This window comes from Mesocricetus auratus, unplaced genomic scaffold, assembly GCF_017639785.1.
Source record: "Mesocricetus auratus isolate SY011 unplaced genomic scaffold, BCM_Maur_2.0 Super-Scaffold_100043, whole genome shotgun sequence".
Classification (NCBI taxonomy): Eukaryota; Metazoa; Chordata; class Mammalia; order Rodentia; family Cricetidae; genus Mesocricetus; species Mesocricetus auratus.
In genome coordinates, this window is record NW_024429220.1 from 8,366,832 (window position 1) to 8,385,526 (window position 18,695).

The 18,695-nt window shown below is 44.4% G+C and overlaps 1 protein-coding gene across 1 annotated transcript in view; it reads left to right on the plus strand.

Annotated features, from left to right (window-relative positions):
- The window catches only part of LOC121135844 (disks large homolog 5-like), a 66,696-nt gene extending 51,800 nt beyond the window's left edge, over positions 1-14,896 (plus strand). The window contains exons 2-6 of the mRNA XM_040735184.1: positions 2,445-2,604; positions 4,240-4,383; positions 5,023-5,197; positions 6,447-6,562; positions 14,004-14,896. Of these exons, the coding sequence (XP_040591118.1) occupies positions 2,516-2,604; positions 4,240-4,383; positions 5,023-5,197; positions 6,447-6,562; positions 14,004-14,349 (870 nt within the window). The 5' untranslated portion in view covers positions 2,445-2,515 and the 3' untranslated portion in view covers positions 14,350-14,896. The remainder of the gene's footprint in view (positions 1-2,444; positions 2,605-4,239; positions 4,384-5,022; positions 5,198-6,446; positions 6,563-14,003) is intronic.
- The last annotated feature ends 3,799 nt before the right edge of the window (positions 14,897-18,695 follow it).

Here is an 18,695-nt window from a genome sequence, read left to right on the forward strand (position 1 = left end):
CTTTTCCTGGAGTGCACTGTCCTGCTTAGCCACTACTTCTGCCTGTCCCCACTGGCAGGGTGCCTCTTCTCTTGTTGGTCCTTGCTGCCTCCTCCAGGAATCCCCCCTAACAACCCCTCTCCACTGGTCCCTGTTTTCCGTGGAGAAGAAGTTTGGTCACCACTTTGTCTCCAGCTCCTGGTCTTGAACCTGGCACAACGGGGGCAGGGAAAAGAATAGTGAGTGACGCAATGAGTGTGTAAATGGTGAGACAACTGTGATTGGGAATGAGGATACCTGGTCTCTGGGAAGTTTATCTTAGACCCCTCTCTGAGCTCTGATGCCAAAGAATGGACAGGCAGCTGTTCCAGGTCATTTTGTTCCATCTATAGGAAGGGAGGAAAGTCTCTCTGGGTGATCCTAGACACAGTACCCTCTGTCAGGCAGGCTCCAGTGCGCCTTGGTCTGTGAGTTCTGCTGGGTTTGGAATGGTGGGTGCTGCTCTGGTTCTTGCAGTGGTTCCCATCCCCATGTGTGGTCTGCAGGGGTCTCAGCCATGACCTTGCTGCCTGGGGGACACAGACTGGGGACTTTGTCCCCCTCCCAGTACCTGTAGAGGCCTCTATGAGGTGATTTCAAATTGACTACCACCATCCTTCAGTGCAACTCACCAAAGCTGAGAGAGGGCTTTTCACAGGGACATGGAAGGGAGTGGGCACCAGTTCCCCACACTGAGTCCGTGTCCATAGTTTAGTTTTAAAACATGAAAAAGCGAGTTGCTGAAATTCTGCTATCAGATCTGAGTCAATATGCAGATTACCTCATCTCCAATCAAGTAAGTATCATATTGTCATTCCCAAGCAGTGTTCAGCTTAATGAGGTGGAGACGTATGGGCTCTTGGGCATCTGCTCCTTGTGATAACCAAGGGGTCCTATGGGGTTTGCTCCCAGTGACCACCATGGTGGACTGTGTCTACTAAGTTCTCCACATGGGAAGCACTATGGGGCTTCCATGCAAGCTAAGGAAACTCTGCATTTGGAAGGAGGAGCTGCTGGATGGCTTACCCTATATTCCAAGGCAGGGTCCTGGAAAGGGACCCTGGGATTTTGGTTCATTCATGGAATGATAATCAGCAGGGTGGCAAAGGCTGTTCTCCATGACATCAGCAGGCCCTTCCCTGGGCATTCTATTGTATCTTGGAGAGCTCCTGGCATTCCGTGATGTCACCAGTGTTGTAGCAACACCAACTGCACTTAGGACATTACTTCAGTGACTCTGGATTATCCTTAGAGATGTTGTCAAGACTGAGGTCTCCGTTTGTGAGAGAACGTGGAGAACATCCAGAGACTAGAGAGAGGCAGAAAGAAGCTGCTGTTAGGTCTCATAATAAAGCAGGAAGAAGGAAATGGTCCTGGCTTAGGCACAGTGAGTCCTGGGCAGGGGATGGGGAGGTTCCTGGGGGAGGTGGTCTTGAGCTGGGACTTCCAGTAATGGGACAGAGAAGCTGTGCCCTCTGGGAAGTAAACGGATTTATCATAGTTCCGGATAGTCCATGATTCCAGAACATGAGTTTGTCTGTTCCCTATGGCAGGACCGGGCAAGGACAAGGGTGTTGTGTGGGATCACCTAGCGTTTACCTTTAGCACACTCGGTAGTGTAATGTGGGGACAACGGGATACCACCTGGAGTCAGTAGGCACTGATGTGTCCCCAGATTTGGGCAGGCATCACTACACTTCATGCTCAGCAGTTTCCTTTGGGTGCAGTGGCTGTCTGACACCAGTCACATGGAGAGAAGAGTACTTCTGGCTAACACTTCATGTCCTCAGACAGCAGAACTCCTCTATTCACATCTACCTGACAGCAGCCCCCTTAGGCTACTGAATCATCAGTTGAGGGTGATAGTCAGTACTCTAAAGTAGTCAGACAACTGTCAGAGTATGCCTCCAGGGCAGCAATGGTCTCCTTCATGCCAGCTTCCATGGTTTGGGCCCTCAGTGGTGTGGGGTGACTTGGTGAATCTTTTGACCATGTTGTGTCCCTGCGTGACTTTCCAGTCCTCATCCATGGACCTGGAATGAACGGGCAGGAGTTCTCGGCTCCTCAAAGTTCCTCAGTGCGTGTGCACTTTGCCATGTCTCCTGGCTTTTGAAAAGACAGGCAGGCTTCAGGGCTCTGGACCATGCTGCATGCGGTGTCACTGTAATTAATCCTGAAAGGTGGTCTCTGTGTTCACATGAGGCATGTGTAGGGAGATAGAGAAAACCCCTGACTGCTTATATAACCACATCTCTACAGAGTGTTGGGAGAGCTGTGATCCACACAGGGGGCATCCAAACCTGACCTAAAATTATTGGATTGTCCCTGGAGTCCAGACATGATCTTTCTGTTTGAACCTCAGGGTGGTCTATCCATTCTCTGTGCATTGTCACCAGGCAATTTCACTTGTATTCACCTACCCACAGAGGCTCCTACGGAGCCTTCATCCCAGCCAGCGCTCCTCACCAAGAAACAAGTGAAGAAGGAAATAGAGAGGATGACCACAGAGCTGCAGCTGATGACCAACCAAAGGAATGAGCTGCGAGATCGCCTGCTCTTCATCAGTGAAGGAACTGTGGATAATAGGTATCCGTTGTTTCATACTGCACAGAACTGTCCACACTCACCCTCCCCTCCTTTCTTTTGAGGTCTTGTGTTCCACAGAGACAGCTGACTAGTTCATGGGAGCTCACGGATTCTGGACAACAGTTAGGGAGCCTACATGGAACTCACCTAGCCCCTCTCCATGTGTGTGACTGTGGTGTAACTTGGTGTCAATGTAGGATCCTGGAGGTGAGATCAAGGCCTGTCCCTGGAGCTCAGCTGGCTTTTGGGACCTCTTCCCCATGCTGGATTATCTTACGTAGCCTTGATGCAAGGCAAGGAGCTCAATCCTTTGCTCAAGACCATTGGAGGCTGGCGCCCTTCTGAGTGGAGATGATGGAGGACCAGAAGGAGGAGATAGGAAGCAGGGTTATGTGGGGAGACCTGGAGAGTAGGACAGAGGGCAAACTGGGGGTCATATTGAAAATTAATAAAAATATGCTGTTTAAATAAAACCAAACTTTTGATTTAAAAAAAGTACTTAGGTTCTAGAAGGCTGCACCTCCATAGTTACTCTGTAGTCATCTCATGACCTAATTTCTTGGTTTGGAGGGAGTGAGATGGGGACTCCAACTTCACTGCCTTCTCCAAATGAAAACCATAGCCTGTGGTCTCAGTCACATAACTCAGGGATTGAGTTGGTAACATGTGAGTTCCCAGCATGCATTTGTGAGTTTTGGTGGTAGTAGCTTGGCAGGCACGGTTCCACTTGGTCCTTCTCAGTGTGGTACCTGGAGTCCTGGGACTCATCACTGTTTCTCTCTGGTTTTGTGCATTACACTCTTAGACAATACAATAGTGCTCCACACAGTACTTTAGCAGCTGATTATGGTTGCTCCTCCTCTCTGTGTCTCCTCACATCCTCTCTCCTCTCTCTCTCTCACTCACTCTCTCTCTCTCTCCTCTCTCTCCCTCCCCCTGTCTGCTCCCCTCTCCCTTGCTCTTTCTGTTCCCTCTGCACCCTCCCCCTCTCTCTTCCTCATCCCCCTCCCCATCTCCCTGTCACTCTCCTTCCCCTTCTCTCTCTCCCTCATGTGTTCACACATGCATTTGCAGGATTGTGTATACTGAAAGAATCTGGGAAACAGGACAATGTTGGGGCCTGAGGATTTTCCTGTATCAGTTTCCAGGCTATGATATTGCTGAGGTGTGGGAGCCCCACTTAAGCATCAACATTCTTGTCCTAACTTCTCACCACGGTGGCACCTAGCTAACCCTTGGGAAGTTTATATAGCTGTCCTAGTGTTTGGTCTCAACCCGAGAATTACGTGCTATAACTTATCGGCAATGGTCACCTGTGTCATAGAATCACTGTTCTTAATCAGGAGAAACCTCATTGCAGTATCTGGTGTGTGAAGCCCTCAGTCATAGACTCCTGGTAACATAGTTGCTAGATCCACAAACCCTTTTTAAGCTCCTGCATCCAGGGCAACCTCCATCTGGACACCCAGCCACTGCTGTCTCAGGGACAGGATAGCAAGTTTTAAAAGCACCAGGAGGTTCCAGTACTTAGCAGTCAGAATGTGGCATCCACTGGGCTGTGGCAGACCAGGATATAACTTGAGTTCACATGACACTTGAGGCCTGTGGTCATGGATTCTTTCCTTCTGTTTCTAGACCCTACCACAAGCCAAATCCATTCTATGAGAAACTGAAGTTGGAGCACAAACAGGTCCTGTGGGAACTAAAGGTTTTTGAGAAGGAGAAAACTGAGGTCTCAGAAAAGTTCAGTGAGCTGAACAAGGAGACAGTCTTCTATCGGTAAGAGCCCATCTTGGCCTGGACCCCATGAGTTGTGGAATGGCCACCTCTGCCTTCTGTTTTCTCTGGACTGGAGAGCCCACAGCTATGGTTCTAGCCTTTCTGCTCCTTAGTAAGCCGCTATTGTATATGTGTCTCTTGGACTCAGTTTTGCTAAGTGTGAAAGAGACTGAAAGCCCCTGCCACCATTGTCCTAGGGCCTCAGGACCCTCTAGATAGAAATGCAATTTGCACTGTGAGGAGCATGTCAGGAAGCCCTGGGCCTCTGGAGTTCAGGCCAAGGCCTTAGAGGTCTGGTGGCTGTGGAACCTGTAGATATTCACCTTGGGTCTCCTGTCCTCACTTGGAGGGTATTTGCCCACTACTTGCTGATGTTTCCTCTTATCCTGGACAGGTAGGGGAGTCCACTTTCTATTCAAGGGACATGGATCCCTTTTGGTGTTGGGGTTATCCGTAGTAGATTGATTATGTCTGGTAGTAGCTTTTCCCTCATTTTGACCTCCTGAGTACAGCTGTCACCGCTGTATGAGACTCTTGGCTGTGTCTTCCTGGAAGCATGAGGCCATTTGGGGTGGTGGTTCCTGGAGGCAGGCGTGGCAGAGGGAGGTTGCAGGGCCTTACCATGCAGAGTGTCTCCAGAGGTCTGCACAGCCGGCTCCTGATGGAAGAGAGTCAGCTGCACAAGAAGGTGGACATGCTGAGGCAGGAGAAAAGGAAACTGCACGATGATTGGGTCCTGCTTAAGCACCACTTGGAGGACTTGAATGTTAAAGACCAAGATGAAGAGAGCAGTGACCTGAAAATCCAGCAACAGGTAGGGGCAGGGACGTGGTGCAGATGGAGGTCTCCTCCATTTGGCCATTTGACTGCTGTCTGTCCACCCACCCATCTGTGCTCTCACACCAGTTACTCTTCCATGCTCCCATCCAGTCAACTACTCATGACATCAGAGTATTCAGCTCAGTGTCCTTGTACAAGACTTCTGCCGAGTTAGCCTCTTAAGAAACTGGATAATTGGCATATCATCCCTCCTGCTCTGCTTGAAGCTGCAGTCCAGTGACAGGGATAGGTCAATAACATATCACACAGGTATGTGTCATGATAATAGTTAGGATTCTATGCACAGAACTTGGAGTGAGTGAGCTCTGGTTCCTTAGATTCATTTCTTGGCAGAGCTATTGTGACATCACAGTGGGAATCAGTTTGCAAGGAGGAGAAGCCCATGCAAGTGACAAATGTTTGCTTCATAGTCAATGGCTTGGGTGACATGTGACTTTCTTCTCTTTCCTGCTTCCAAATGTGTTGTCTTCATTTGCCCAGCTGTGACTACATAGTGACAAATTGTCATCAGTAGCAGATTGTCATCTCTGTTTGGTGACAGACATTTTCCCCATCCATCACAATTTAGTCTGGGTTGATTGGATGATCAGCTGGGAGATTTTGACAAGCTGATGGTGGAAGTTGGGAGATGTGGGCCTTCAGGGGAAAAATTCTCTAATGAGCTGAACATAATGGATATGAGAAAATACCACATCATCCACAGTAGTATTCGGCCCCATGGAATGCTGGCTGAGTTGTGAGGCTCCCCTGAAAGAGTTGGAATGTTTAGTCTGAAATCACCTGCTCATCTATCATGTTGTTTCTTTCTGCCAGACCCCCTTTTCCCTATCTCTTCCCTCTCTCCCCCCTCTCTCCTTGTATGTGTTTTCTGTGTACATGTGTGTGTATGTGTTGTGTGTGTGTGTGCTGTGTGTGTGTGTGTGTGTGTGTGTGTGAGAGAGAGAGAGAGAGAGAGAGAGAGAGAGAGAGATAGAGACAGAAAAAAGAGTGTGGGAGAGATTATATCTTTGTGTAGTTTAATCATGTGGGTATGGTGGTCCATCATTCATGTGTGCATTGGCCTAGGAGACCACAGGCTTTGATGTCAGTCTCTACATTGAGTCAGGGTTTCTTACTACCCTGGTTGCTTAGTGTTTTACTGGCCATCCTGCTCATTGAGCTATTGGGGTCCATCTCTATGACAGTGGTCACCCTCCTTAAGAATACAATCTTCTAATGAACAGGAACTCAAGAGATTGGAAGAAAGACTCGAGGTCCTACTGGAACAGAAGGAGATGGTCTTTCAGCATAAGGATTTGGCAGAAAAGATGCAACATCATTTTGATGTCTCCCGGATGAGGTAGGAGCCCACGCTTGGGGGAAGAGGCAGAGCCAAGTGTTTCCCCTGAACCTGGGATCTGTATCATTTGTGGGCTTCCTCTCACATGCGTGGCTCTCAGCCACCACCAGGGAAAGACTACCTCAGAGGAACGTACTGGTTCACTCAACAAGAACTTCCATCCAGAAAACTATACGTTTGATATCAGTGTGTCTGTAGAACTCTCTCCCTTCCTGCCTTCTGACCTCTCTATGTTCTGAGCAGGAGTTTCTTGAAATGACAGAGATTTGTCTTCGTCAGCCTTCCAAGTGATGGGATTTGAGAATGTGCATCACCTGGTCTGATTAAAATCGCAAATTTATTTAGGAACCTCCGCTGTAGAGAAGAGATTCCTAATGTGAGCAAGTCTCTCTGCGACCTTTACCCATTTCCTGTGCAAATTGTTCTCTTGATAGAGTAGGTTAAGGTCTTTCTAAGTGGAAACCAAGAGATGCCTCAGCTGCAGTCAAGATTAGATCCTTTTGGGGAGTGTTCTGTCACAGCTTCCCAGAGTGAGTGAGCATGTGGATTTCTAGCTCTTGTCCTAAGACCATGAAAAGTGTCTGTTAGGTTCCAGGCAGGGCAAGTGTTCAGAGGGTCAATCTCAGGAAATGCTTCTCCATCTTATGTGCTGTTCATGTTCAAGGTACCTCCTCGATGTGAGAATTGAGCTAGCCTCATGAACTAGATCAACTTTCGTGGAGCAAGGCTGTATCATGTGTATGTATAAAATGATGTAGTCAACCAATAACTCATCATGTTGAACGTGTGTATTGCCCCTACGCTGCTGTCTGTTGTATTATTATGCTGTTGCTGTTTGCAAAATGTTGTGCCTGAAAAGTAGGATTAGGTCCTATTCTTTCTACTAGAAAGTAGAACACATAGTGCTTAGCTTAAGTCATGACATGAGTTTAGGACCAGGAAAAGTTGCATGCTCAGCTACTCTGTTATCTTTGTTCTATGTGGGTACCACCAATGATATCAGTCAAAATATCAATGTTGACTGTCCAGCACAGCTGAGGTGGAGGAGCGAGGAGCTTAATGCAACAGGTTCCCACCTCGCCTGTGTTTTTTTTAAATCATTTTTTATTTTAATTTTAAATAGCTTGTTTTACATGTCAATCCCAGTTCCCTCTCCCTCCCCTTCTCCCGCACTCCCCTTCCACCCTCCCTCCCACCCTATTGCCAAATCCTTCCACATAGGGGATATCTAGAGTCTATCATTTTACTCTTGGTAGGGTCAAGGCACTCCCCTAAGAGTCCAGGCTGAGAGAGCATCTGTCTTTGTGCTATAGGCACATGAAGACAGATTGTATACCAGGGATAGACACTGATCCACAGCTCAGGGCCCCATAGGTTGCCCAGGCCTTCTCACTGACACTCACATTTGGGGGGTCCAGATCAGTCCCATTCTGGCCTCCCCACTGTCGGTCTGGGGTCCAAGAGCACTCCCCTGTTCAGATCAGCTGTCTCTGCTGGTTTTGCCAGCCCATTCTTTGCCAATTTGCTCATCACTCCTCTCTCTCTGTCACTGGGTTCCTTGGGTTCAGTTCAGTGCTTAGTTGTGTGTTTGCCTCTGCTTCCATCAGTCACAGGATGAAGGCTCCCGGATGGTTATAGACATCAAGTTCATTATCAGGAATGGGCATTCGAGGTGGTCCTTCCACTATTGCTTAGCTTGCCAATTGATGTTATACCTTTAGATCACTCGAGGTCACTCTGGTGCCTGATCTGTCTTCGATCCTATGATTCCCTCTTTCCCCTATTTTACCCCCACCCCCTCAACTTCCTGTTCCCCCATGACCAACTCCCTTCCTCTTTACCCCCTCTATTCTTCCCAGGTCCCACTACCCCCCCCCTCGCCGTGTTCCCCATCCATTCAGAGGATCTTGTCTCCATCCTCTTCTCTTGGGTACTATGCATATATGCATATCTTTTAGGTTCTTTCCTGTTTCTCAGACTCTCTATCTGTGGAAGTGCAGACTGGCACTATCCTGATCCATATTTAAAATCCATATATGAGTGAGTACATACCATGTTTGTCTTTTTGCGACTGGGTTACCTCACTCAGGATGGTTTCTTCCAGTGCTATCCATTTCCCTGCGAATTTCAAGATTCCATTTTTTTTTCTGCTGAGTAATACTCCATTGTGTAAATGTACCACATTTTCTCTATCCACTCTTCAGTTGAGGGGCATCTAGGTTGCTTCCAGGTTCTGGCTATTACAAACAATGCTGCTATGAACATAGTGGAGCAGATGCCCTTGTTGTATGAATCTGCCTCATTTGGATAAATGCCTAAGAGTGGAATTGCTGGGTCTAGTGGTAGATTAATTCCCATTTTCCTGAGGAATCTCCATACTGATTTCCAAAGAGGCTGTATGAGTCGGCATTCCCACCAGCAGTGGAGGAGTGTTCCTCTCTCTCCACATCCTCTCCAGCATAAATTGTCTTCGGTGTTTTTGATTCTAGCCATTCTGACAGGAGTAAGATGGTATCTCAGAGTTGTTTTGATTTACATTTCCCTGATGGCTAAGGATGTTGAGCACTTTCTTAAGTGTCTCTTGGCCATTTTAGCCTCCTCTACTGAGAATTCTCTATTTAGCTCTGTACCCCACCTTTCAAGTGGATCCTTTGGTGTTTTGGAGACTTGTTTCTTGAGTTCTTTGTAAATTTTGGAGATTAGCCCTCTGTCAGATGTAGGGTTATTGAATATCTTTTCCCATTCTGTGGCCTGCCTTTTTGTCTTTTTGATTGTGTCCTTTGCCTTACAGAAGCTTTTTAGTTTCAGAAGGTCCCATTTGTTAATTGTTGATCTCAGTGCCTGTGCCACTGGTGTTATGTTTAGGAAGTGGTCTCCTGTACCAACTCGTTGAAGAGTATCTCCCACTTTCTCTTCTAAAAGTTTCAGTGTGGCTGGATGTATGTTGAGATCTTTGATCCATTTGGACTTAAGTTTTGTACAAGGCGATAAACATGGATCTATCTGCAGTCTTCTGCATACCATTACCCAGTTATGCCAGCACCATTTGTTGAAGATGCTTTCTTTTTTCCACTGTACAGTTTTAGCTTCTTTGTCAAAAATCGGGTGTTCATAGGTGTGTGGGTTAAAATTAGGGCTTTCGATTCGGTTCCATTGGTCTACCTGCCTATTTTTGTGCCAATACCAAGCTGTTTTCAGGACTATAGCTCTATAATAGAGCTTGAAGTCAGGTATGGTGATGCCTCCTGAAGTTCCTTTATTGTATAGGGATGTTTTGGCTATCCTGGGCCTTTTGTTTTTCCATATAAAGTTGATTAATGTTCTTTCCAGGTCCTTGAAGAATTGTGATGGAATTTTGATAGGGATTGCATTGAATCTGTAGACTGCTTTTGGCAAGATTGCCATTTTTATTATGTTGATCCTACCAATCCAAGAGTATGGGAGATCTTTCCATTTTCTGGTATCTTCTTTGATTTCTTTCTTCAAAGACACAAAGTTCTTGATATACAGGTCTTTCACTTCCTTGGTTAACATTATCCCCAGATATTTGATGCTGTTTTTGGCTATTGTAAAAGGTGATGTTTCTCTGATTTCTTTCTCAGTCACTTCATCATCTCTATATAATAGGGCCACTGATTTTTTTGAGTTTACCTTGTATCCTGCCACATTGCTGAAGGTGTTTATCAGCTCTAGGAGTAACCTTGCGGAGTTTTTTGGGTCACTTATGTAAACTATCATATCATCTGCAAATAATGAAAGTTTGACTTCTTCTTTTCCTATTTGTATCCCCTTTATCTCCTTTTGTTGTCTTATTGCTGTAGCTAGAACTTCAAGTACAATATTGAAGAGATATGGAGAGAGTGGACAGCCTTGTCTTGCTCCTGATTTTAGAGGAATTGCTTTGAGTTTCTCTCCATTTAGTTTGATGTTAGCTGTTGGTTTACTGTATATTGCTTTTATTATATTCAGGTACGTTCCTGTTATCCCTGATCTCTCTAGGACCTTTATCATGAAGGGGTGCTGGATTTTGTCAAAGGCTTTTTCAGCATCTAGTGAGATGATCATGTGGTTTTTCTTTCGCAGATTGTTAATATGGTGGATTACATTGATAGATTTTCTAATGTTGAACCATCCCTGCATTCCTGGAATGAAGCCTACTTGATCATGGTGGATGATTTTTCTGATGTGTTCTTGAATCCGGTTTGCAAGTATTTTATTGAGTATTTTTGCATCAATGTTCATGAGGGAAATTGGTCTATAGTTCTCTTTCTTAGTTGTGTCTTTGTGTGGCTTGGGTATCAAGGTAATTGTAGCCTCGTAGAAAGAGTTTGGCAGTGAGCCTCCTGCTTCTATAGTGTGGAATACTTTGACGAGTATTGGAATGAGCTCTTCTTTGAATTTCTGGTAGAATTCTGCACTGAAGCCATCTGGGCCTGGGCTTTTTTTGTTTGGGAGACTTTTGATGACTGCTTCTATTTCATTAGGGGTTATAGGTCTGTTTAGATTATTTATCTGTTCTTGATTTAGTTTTGGCAAGTGATATCTATCCAGGAAATTGTCCATTTCCTTTAAATTTTCAAATTTTGTGGAGTACAGATTTTCAAAGTATGCCCTGATGATTCTCTTGATTTCCTCAGAGTCCGTTGTTATGTCCCCTTTCTCATCCCTGATTTTGTTAATTAGCATGTTCTCTCTCTGTCTTTTGGTTAGTTTGGACAGAGGTTTGTCTATTTTGTTGATTTTCTCAAAGAACCAACTCTTTGTTTCATTGATTCTTCTCAATGTTTTCCTGGTTTCTACTTGATTGATTTCAGCCCTCAATTTGATTATTTCCTGGCGTCTGCTCCTCCTGGGGAGTTTGCTTCTTTTTGTTCTAGAACATTCAGCTGTGCTATTAATTCTCTAGTATGACTGTTCTCCAGTTTTTTCATGTGGGCACTTAGTGCTATAAACTTTCCTCTCAGCACTGCTTTCAAAGTGTCCCATAAGTTTGTGTATGTTGTGTCTTCATTCTCATTGAAATCGAGGAAGTCTTTAATTTCTTTTTTATTTGTTCCTTTACCCAGGGATGGTGCAATTGTGCATTGTTCAATCTCCATGAGTTTGTAGGGTTTCTGCGATTTGTGTTATTGTTGAATTCTAATGTTAATGCATGGTGGTCTGATAAGATGCAGGGGGTTATTCCAATTTTTTTGTATCTGTGGAGATTTGCTATGTTTCCTATTATGTGGTCAATTTTAGAGAAGGTTCCATGTGGTGCCGAGAAGAAGGTATATCCCTTTGTATTTGGGTGGAATGTTCTATAGATGTCTGTTAAACCCAGTTGGGTCATAACTTCTATTAATTCTTTTGTTTCTTTGTTAAGTTTCTGTCTGGAGGTCCTATCTAGCGGTGAGAGCGGAGTGTTGAAGTCTCCTACTATTAGTGTGTGAGATTTTATGTGCATTTTGAGCTTTAGTAATGTTTCTTTCACGAATGTAGGTGCCTTTGTATTTGGGGCGTAGATATTTAAAATCGAGACTTCGTCTTGATGTATTTTTCCTTTGATGTATATGAAGTGCCCTTCTTCATCTCTTTTGATTGATTTTAATTTGAAGCCTAATTTGTTAGATATTAGGATTGCTACACCCGCTTGTTTCTTGGGGCCGTTTGATTGGAAGATCTTTTCCCAGCCCTTTACTCTGAGATAACGTCTGTCTTTGGTGTTGAGATGTGTTTCTTGTATGCAGCAGAAGGAAGGGTTCTGTCTTCGTATCCATTCTGCTAGTCTGTGTCTTTTTATAGGTAAGTTGAGGCCATTGACATTGAGGGATATTAATGACCATTGATTGGTGATCCTTGTTTGTGCTTGATTTATTGTTAGTGAAGTTATTTTGTGTAGTTTCTCCTCCCTTTTTCTTTTAGTGTTTTGAAAAGTATGATTATATATTGCCTGTGTCTTTATGAATGTAGTTATCTTCCTTGGCTCTAGGTTTTCCTTCTAGCATTTTCTGTAGAGCTGGATTCATGGATACGTATTGTTTAAATCTGGCTTTGTCATGGAATATTTTGTTTTCTCCATCTATGGTAATTGAGAGCTTTGCTGGATACAGTAGTCTGGGCTGGCATCCTTGTTCCCTTAGCGTTTGTAGGACATCTGACCAGGATCTTCTGGCTTTCATCGTTTCCATTGAGAAGTCAGGTGTAATTCGGATAGGTCTGCCTTTATATGTTACTTGGCCTTTTTCTTTAGCTGCTCTTAATATTTTCTCTTTGCTCTGTAGGTTTGATGTTTTGATTATTATATGGCGAGGTGACTTCTTTTTCTGGTCAAGCCTATTTGGTGTTCTGTAAGATTCTTGTACTTTCATAGGCATATCTTTCTTTAGGTTAGGGAAGTTTTCGTCTATGATTTTGTTGAATATGTTTTCTGTACCTTTAAGTTGAAGTTCTTCACCTTCTTCTATACCTATTATTCTCAGCTTTGGCTTCTTCACGGTGTCCCATATTTCCTGGATATTTTGTGTTAAGGATTTGTTGGTTTTGAGATTTTCTTTGGTTGACGACTCTATATCCTCTAATGAGTCTTCAACACCTGAGATTCTCTCTTCTATCTCTTGTATTCTATTGGTGATACTTGCATCTGTAATTCCAGACCGTTTACCGAGCTTTTCTATTTCCAGCATCCCTTCATTCTGTGTTTTCTTTATCGTTTCTATTTCAGGTTTCAATCCTTCAACTGTTTGAGCTGTTTCCTTAATTTTCTTGGTTGTTTTTTCTTGGTGCTCTTTAGATTCTTTGAGAGATTTGTTTATTTCTTGAAAATTTTCCCCCATTTCATGGATTTTTTTGTTTGTTTTTTCTTCTATTTCTTTAAGGGATTTCCTCGTTTCTTCTTTGAGGCTCTCCATCATCTTCATGAAATAATTTTTAAGGTCTGTCTCCTCTTCTTCATCTATGTAGTGCTTTTCAGGTCTTGCTGGTGTTGGATCCCTGGATTCTGGTGGGGTCGTGTTGGTGTTTCTATTGCTGAGTGATCTCTTATTCTGTCTTCTTCCCATCTCTTCTTCCAGTGGGTGCTGGTGGGGTCTTTCTGTCTCCACTGGTCTCCTTCCTTACTGCAGCTGAAGCTGAAGCTGGCCTCGCTGGGGTTGGGGTCTTGGAGGGGCTGATCTCTTTCCTGTGTGGGCGGCTCTTCTGGAAGCCGGGAGCGGCCCCGAAGATGGAGGGGGATGGGTGATGGGCGGGTGGTCCCAGCCGGAGACCCAATCTCACCTGAAGCTGGGCTCGCTGGCTTGGGGTCTTGGAGGGGCTAATCTCTTTCCTGTGTGGGCGGCTCTTCTGGAAGCCGGGAGCGGCCCCGAAGATGGAGGGGGATGGGTGATGGGCGGGTGGTCCCAGCCGGAGACCCAATCTCACCTGAAGCTGGCTCGCCTGTGTTTTAACTGCTTTCCTTTCCCAGGTCCACTGAACTGCAATCTCAGCTGGAACAGGACACTGCCCAGGATGAGAGCCACTTGCAGAAGGATCTGTTACAGCAAGAGCCTCCTGCTGAGCCTAATCACCAGCAAGTACTGAACTCCTCAGATGCAAGAGAGGAATCCTACACTCATCCTGAAAAACCTGTTAAAATTGATGTCTTCTTTGCAAGGCCAACTCCAGGCTGTATATCTGTACCTTTCAAAATGTGGCAAGAGAATGCTGTTTATCTCAGTTTTCCTTTGCTTTTTGGTTTACATTTTTGCTTTTGGTTGTTTTGTTATAGTTTTGCTATTTTGGTGTTTTTTTGTTCTTATTGTTTTTCATAATTTGTTAAGGCTATTCCCTGTTGGTATTGACTACCATTTTAAAGCCCGTTTTGAAAACATTGTTTTTATGAATAATAAAGCAATTTGCAACTGTTCACAGATAACCGCAGGTCTTTCTTCAGGTCTGGTGTCACACTCCTATATCCCCACAGCCCACATGTATAGGTGGATCTCTGCACGTTCCATGCAGTATGGGTTACATAGTGAGTTCCCAACCAGCATCGACCACATAGGTATTGTTGGCCTTGAGTGTGGATAGCAGAACTTAGAGCTGGATAGATACTTTGTGATGGAGTCTGTTTCCATTCTGTATCCACATTGTTATCTATTTAGCTATGCCTATTACATGGTACTCTATAGACACATATTCAGGAATTGATCATAAGGACCAAATCATCGAGAAATAAAAATATATTGCTCTATACACTCTTGAGCAACAAAATCATTCAAAACACAAAATCATTTCATAAAAGATATCAGGAAACCAAATGTATCTGACTCTGTTTTCTTGTAATACACCATCAATAATAAACTCATAGCAAATCACTGTGAGAAATAGCTTTTTTTTTCAACTGTAAATTACCTTTATTGACATTGGTCTAGCCAATATTATGAGATGACTTTCTCAGAAGAATGGCAGAATGGGAGGGTAGCACTTGTGGTTGAAATAAAGGGGGTTAGCTTTGTTGTTGTTGTGTTGTTGTGTTATCAGGGATGGAATCTAGAACCTCCTGCATGCTTGACAAACACTCAACAATCTGTAGTACATCACCAGCCCTCTTTAACTTTTTCTTAGATGAAGTCTAAGTTGCCTAGGCTGGCCTTGACCACACACCCTAGCCTCCAGAGCAGCTGGGATTACAGGCTTGTACCACAAGATTCTTATCTTCTACCGGTGAAGCTGAAGGACCACACAGCCAAAAGGCCAAGAAAGAGCCGAGGAAGCAGGTTCTCTGCTGCGTCTATGGTGGCTTTACACCTTGAACAACATATGCACACCCCTGGCCTTGACTCAGTTCATCTCCTCACCAGCTCCACCAGGAGGCGAGAAGCTACCACCCTGCACCTCCACTCCTCAGCCAACAGTGGCAGCCATCCACGGAGACATGCCTGAGTGCATGAGGAAGAATTAACTCTCACAGCATCATGAATCTTAAGATGTTCCTGGAAGTGCTTGTTCATGGCACGTCTTGTATCTTCACTGCAGCCTTGGTTCTGAACAAGGTCATGCACAGCTTGAATTGCACTTAATTGCTGCACTGTGCGTCACCAGCAAACACTGCCTGAAACACAGCAGTTCAGATCTGAGACTACTCTGTTAGGAATTGTAGTGTGGCTTTATTTCTTTATGTAGAAACATAGTGGTTTGTTTTTCCAGTTTAAATTCAGATATCCTGTTAACATATCCAATAAAAAGATGAACCTGTAAAAAAAAATAAATTTAGATAAGAAACTAGGTTGCTTCACAAGTCAGTTCCAGGTCCCTCTCCCATTCCCTCCCCTCCTCCTGTGACCTCCCCCCATTCCCCCCCCGTTATTCTCTCATTCCCCCAGGGAGGGTGAGGCCCTCCATGGGGGTGTCCATAGTCTGTCGTTTCATATAGGGCAGGGCCTAGACCCTTCCCCAAGAGTTCAGGGTGAGAGTGCACCTCACATTGTTCTATGGGAGTCCAAAGTCCGTGTGTATACTTGGGATGGGTACTGATCTGCTGCCCAAGGCTCAATAGATTCCCTAGGCCTCCTCACTGACACCCAGATTCTGGGGGTCTTGATCAGTCCCATGCTGGCTTCCCAGGCTGATGCCTGGGATTCAAGAGTTAACCTCTGTCTGGTCAGCTGTTTCTGGGGGTTAAACCAGCCCAGTCTTAATCCCTTTGATCATCAGTCCTCCCTCTCTGTTACTGGCTTTCTTGAGTTCAGCTCAGTACTTAACCAAGGGAGTCTGCCTCTTCTTCGATCAGCCACTAAATGAAGTTTCTGTTTCCCAGACTCTCTGGCCACAGGGTTGTAGGCTGGCGCTCCCCAGATCTATGTCTAAAATCCATATAGGACAGAGTACATGCCATGTTTCTCTTTTTGTGACTGGGTTACCTCACTCAGGATGGTTTCTTCTAGTGTCATCCATTTGCCTGCGAATCTCATGATTTCATTATTTTTTTCTGCTGAATAGTACTTCATTGTGTAGATGTACCACATTTTCTCTATCCACTCTTTGGGTGAGGGACATCTAGGTTGCTTCCAAGTTCTGGCTATTACAAATAAAGCTGCTATGAACATAGTGGAACAGACATCTTTGTTGTATGAATGGGCATCTTTTGGATATATGCCTAAGAGTGGAGTTGCTGGGTCTTGTGGTAGGTTTATTCCCATTTTTCTGAGGAATCTCCATACTGATTTCCAAAGTGGCTGAACCAGTTGGCACTCCCACCAGCAATGGAGGAGTGTCCCCCTTTCACCACATCCTCTCCAGCATAAATTGTCATTGGTGTTTTTGATTTTAGCCATTCTGACAGGAGTGAGATGGTATCTCAGAGTTGTTTTGATTTGCATTTCCCGGATGGCTAAGGATGTTGAGCACTTTCTCAAGTGCCTCTCAGCCATTTTAGACTCCTCTATTGAAAACTCTCTATTTAGTTCTGCAGCCCACTTTTTAATAGGGTCCTTTGGTGTTTTGGAGACTTGCTTCTTGAGTTCTTTGTAAATTTTGGAGATCAACCCTCTGTCAGATGTGGGATTAGTGAATATTTTTTCCCATTCTGTGGGCTGCCTTTTTGTCTTGCTGACTGTGTCCTTTGCCTTACAGAAGCTTCTCAGTTTCAGTAGGTCCCATTTATTAATTGTTGATCACTGTCTGTGCTACTGGTGTTATGTTCAGGAAGCTGTCTCCTGTACCAATTCGTTCAAGGGTACCACCCACTTTCTCTTCTAAGAGGTTCAGTGTGGCTGGATTTATGTTGAGGTCTTTGATCCATTTGGACTTAAGTTTTGTGCATGGCGATAAACATGGATCGATCCGCATTCTTCTACATGCCAGTCTCCAATTATGCCAGCACCATTTGTTGAAGATGGTTTCTTTATTCCATTGTATATTTTTAGCTTCTTTGTCAAAGATCAGATGTTCGTACGTGTGTGGGTTAATACCCGGGTTTTCAATTCGATTCCATTGGTCCACCTGTCTATTTTTGTGCCAACACCAAGCTGTTTTCAGGACTATAGCTCTGTAATAGAGCTTGAGGTCAGGGATGGTGATGCCTCCGGTCGTTGCCTTGTTGAACAGGGTTGTTTTGGCTATCCTGGGTCTTTTGTTTTTCCATACAAAATTGATTATTGTTCTTTCAAGGTCTGTGAAGAATTGTGCTGGGATTTTAATGGGGATTGCATTGAATCTGTAGATTGCTTTTGGCAGGATTGCCATTTTTACTACATTGATCCTACCTATCCAAGAGCATGGGAGATCTTTCCATTTTCTGAGGGCTTCTTTAATTTCTTTCTTTAAAGATTCAAAGTTTTTACGATACAGGTCTTTCACTTGTTTGGTTAGCGTTACCCCAAGGTATTTTATGTTGTTTGTGGCAATTGTAAAGGGTGATGTTTCTCTGATTTCTCTTTCAGCCCTTTAATCATCTGTATATAGTAGGGCTACTGATTTTCTTGAGTTGATCTTGTAGCCTGCCACTTTGCTGAAGGTGTTAATCAGCTGTAAGAGTTCCCTGGTAGAGTTCTTTGGGTCATTGACGTAAACTATCATATCATCTGCAAACAGTGAAAGTTTGACCTCTTCCTTCCCAATTTGTATCCCCTTGATCCCCCTTTGTTGTCGTATGGCAATAGCTAGAACTTCAAGTACCATGTTGAAAAGGTATGGAGAGAGTGGACAGCCTTGTTTTGTTCCTGATTTTAGAGGAATTGCGTTGAGTTTCTGTCCATTTAGTTTGATGTTGGCTGTTGGTTTACTGTATATAGCTTTTATTATGTTTAAGTATGTCCCTGTCATCCCAGATCTCTCCAAGACCTTTGTTAAAGGCCTTTTCAGCGTCTAGTGAGATGATCATGTGATTTTTGTTTTTCAGCTTGTTTATATGGTGGATTACGTTGATGGATTTTCGTATGTTGAACCATCCCTGCATCCCTGGGATGAAGCCTACTTGATCGTGGTGAATGATTGTTTTGATGTGTTCTTGGATCCGATTTGCCAGTATTTTATTGAGTATTTTTGCATCAATGTTCATGAGGGATATTGGTCTGAAGTTCTCTTTCTTAGTTGTATCTTTGTATGGCTTGGGGATCAAGGTTATTGAAGCCTCATAGAAAGGGTTTGGCAAAGACCCTTCTGCTTCTATTGTGTG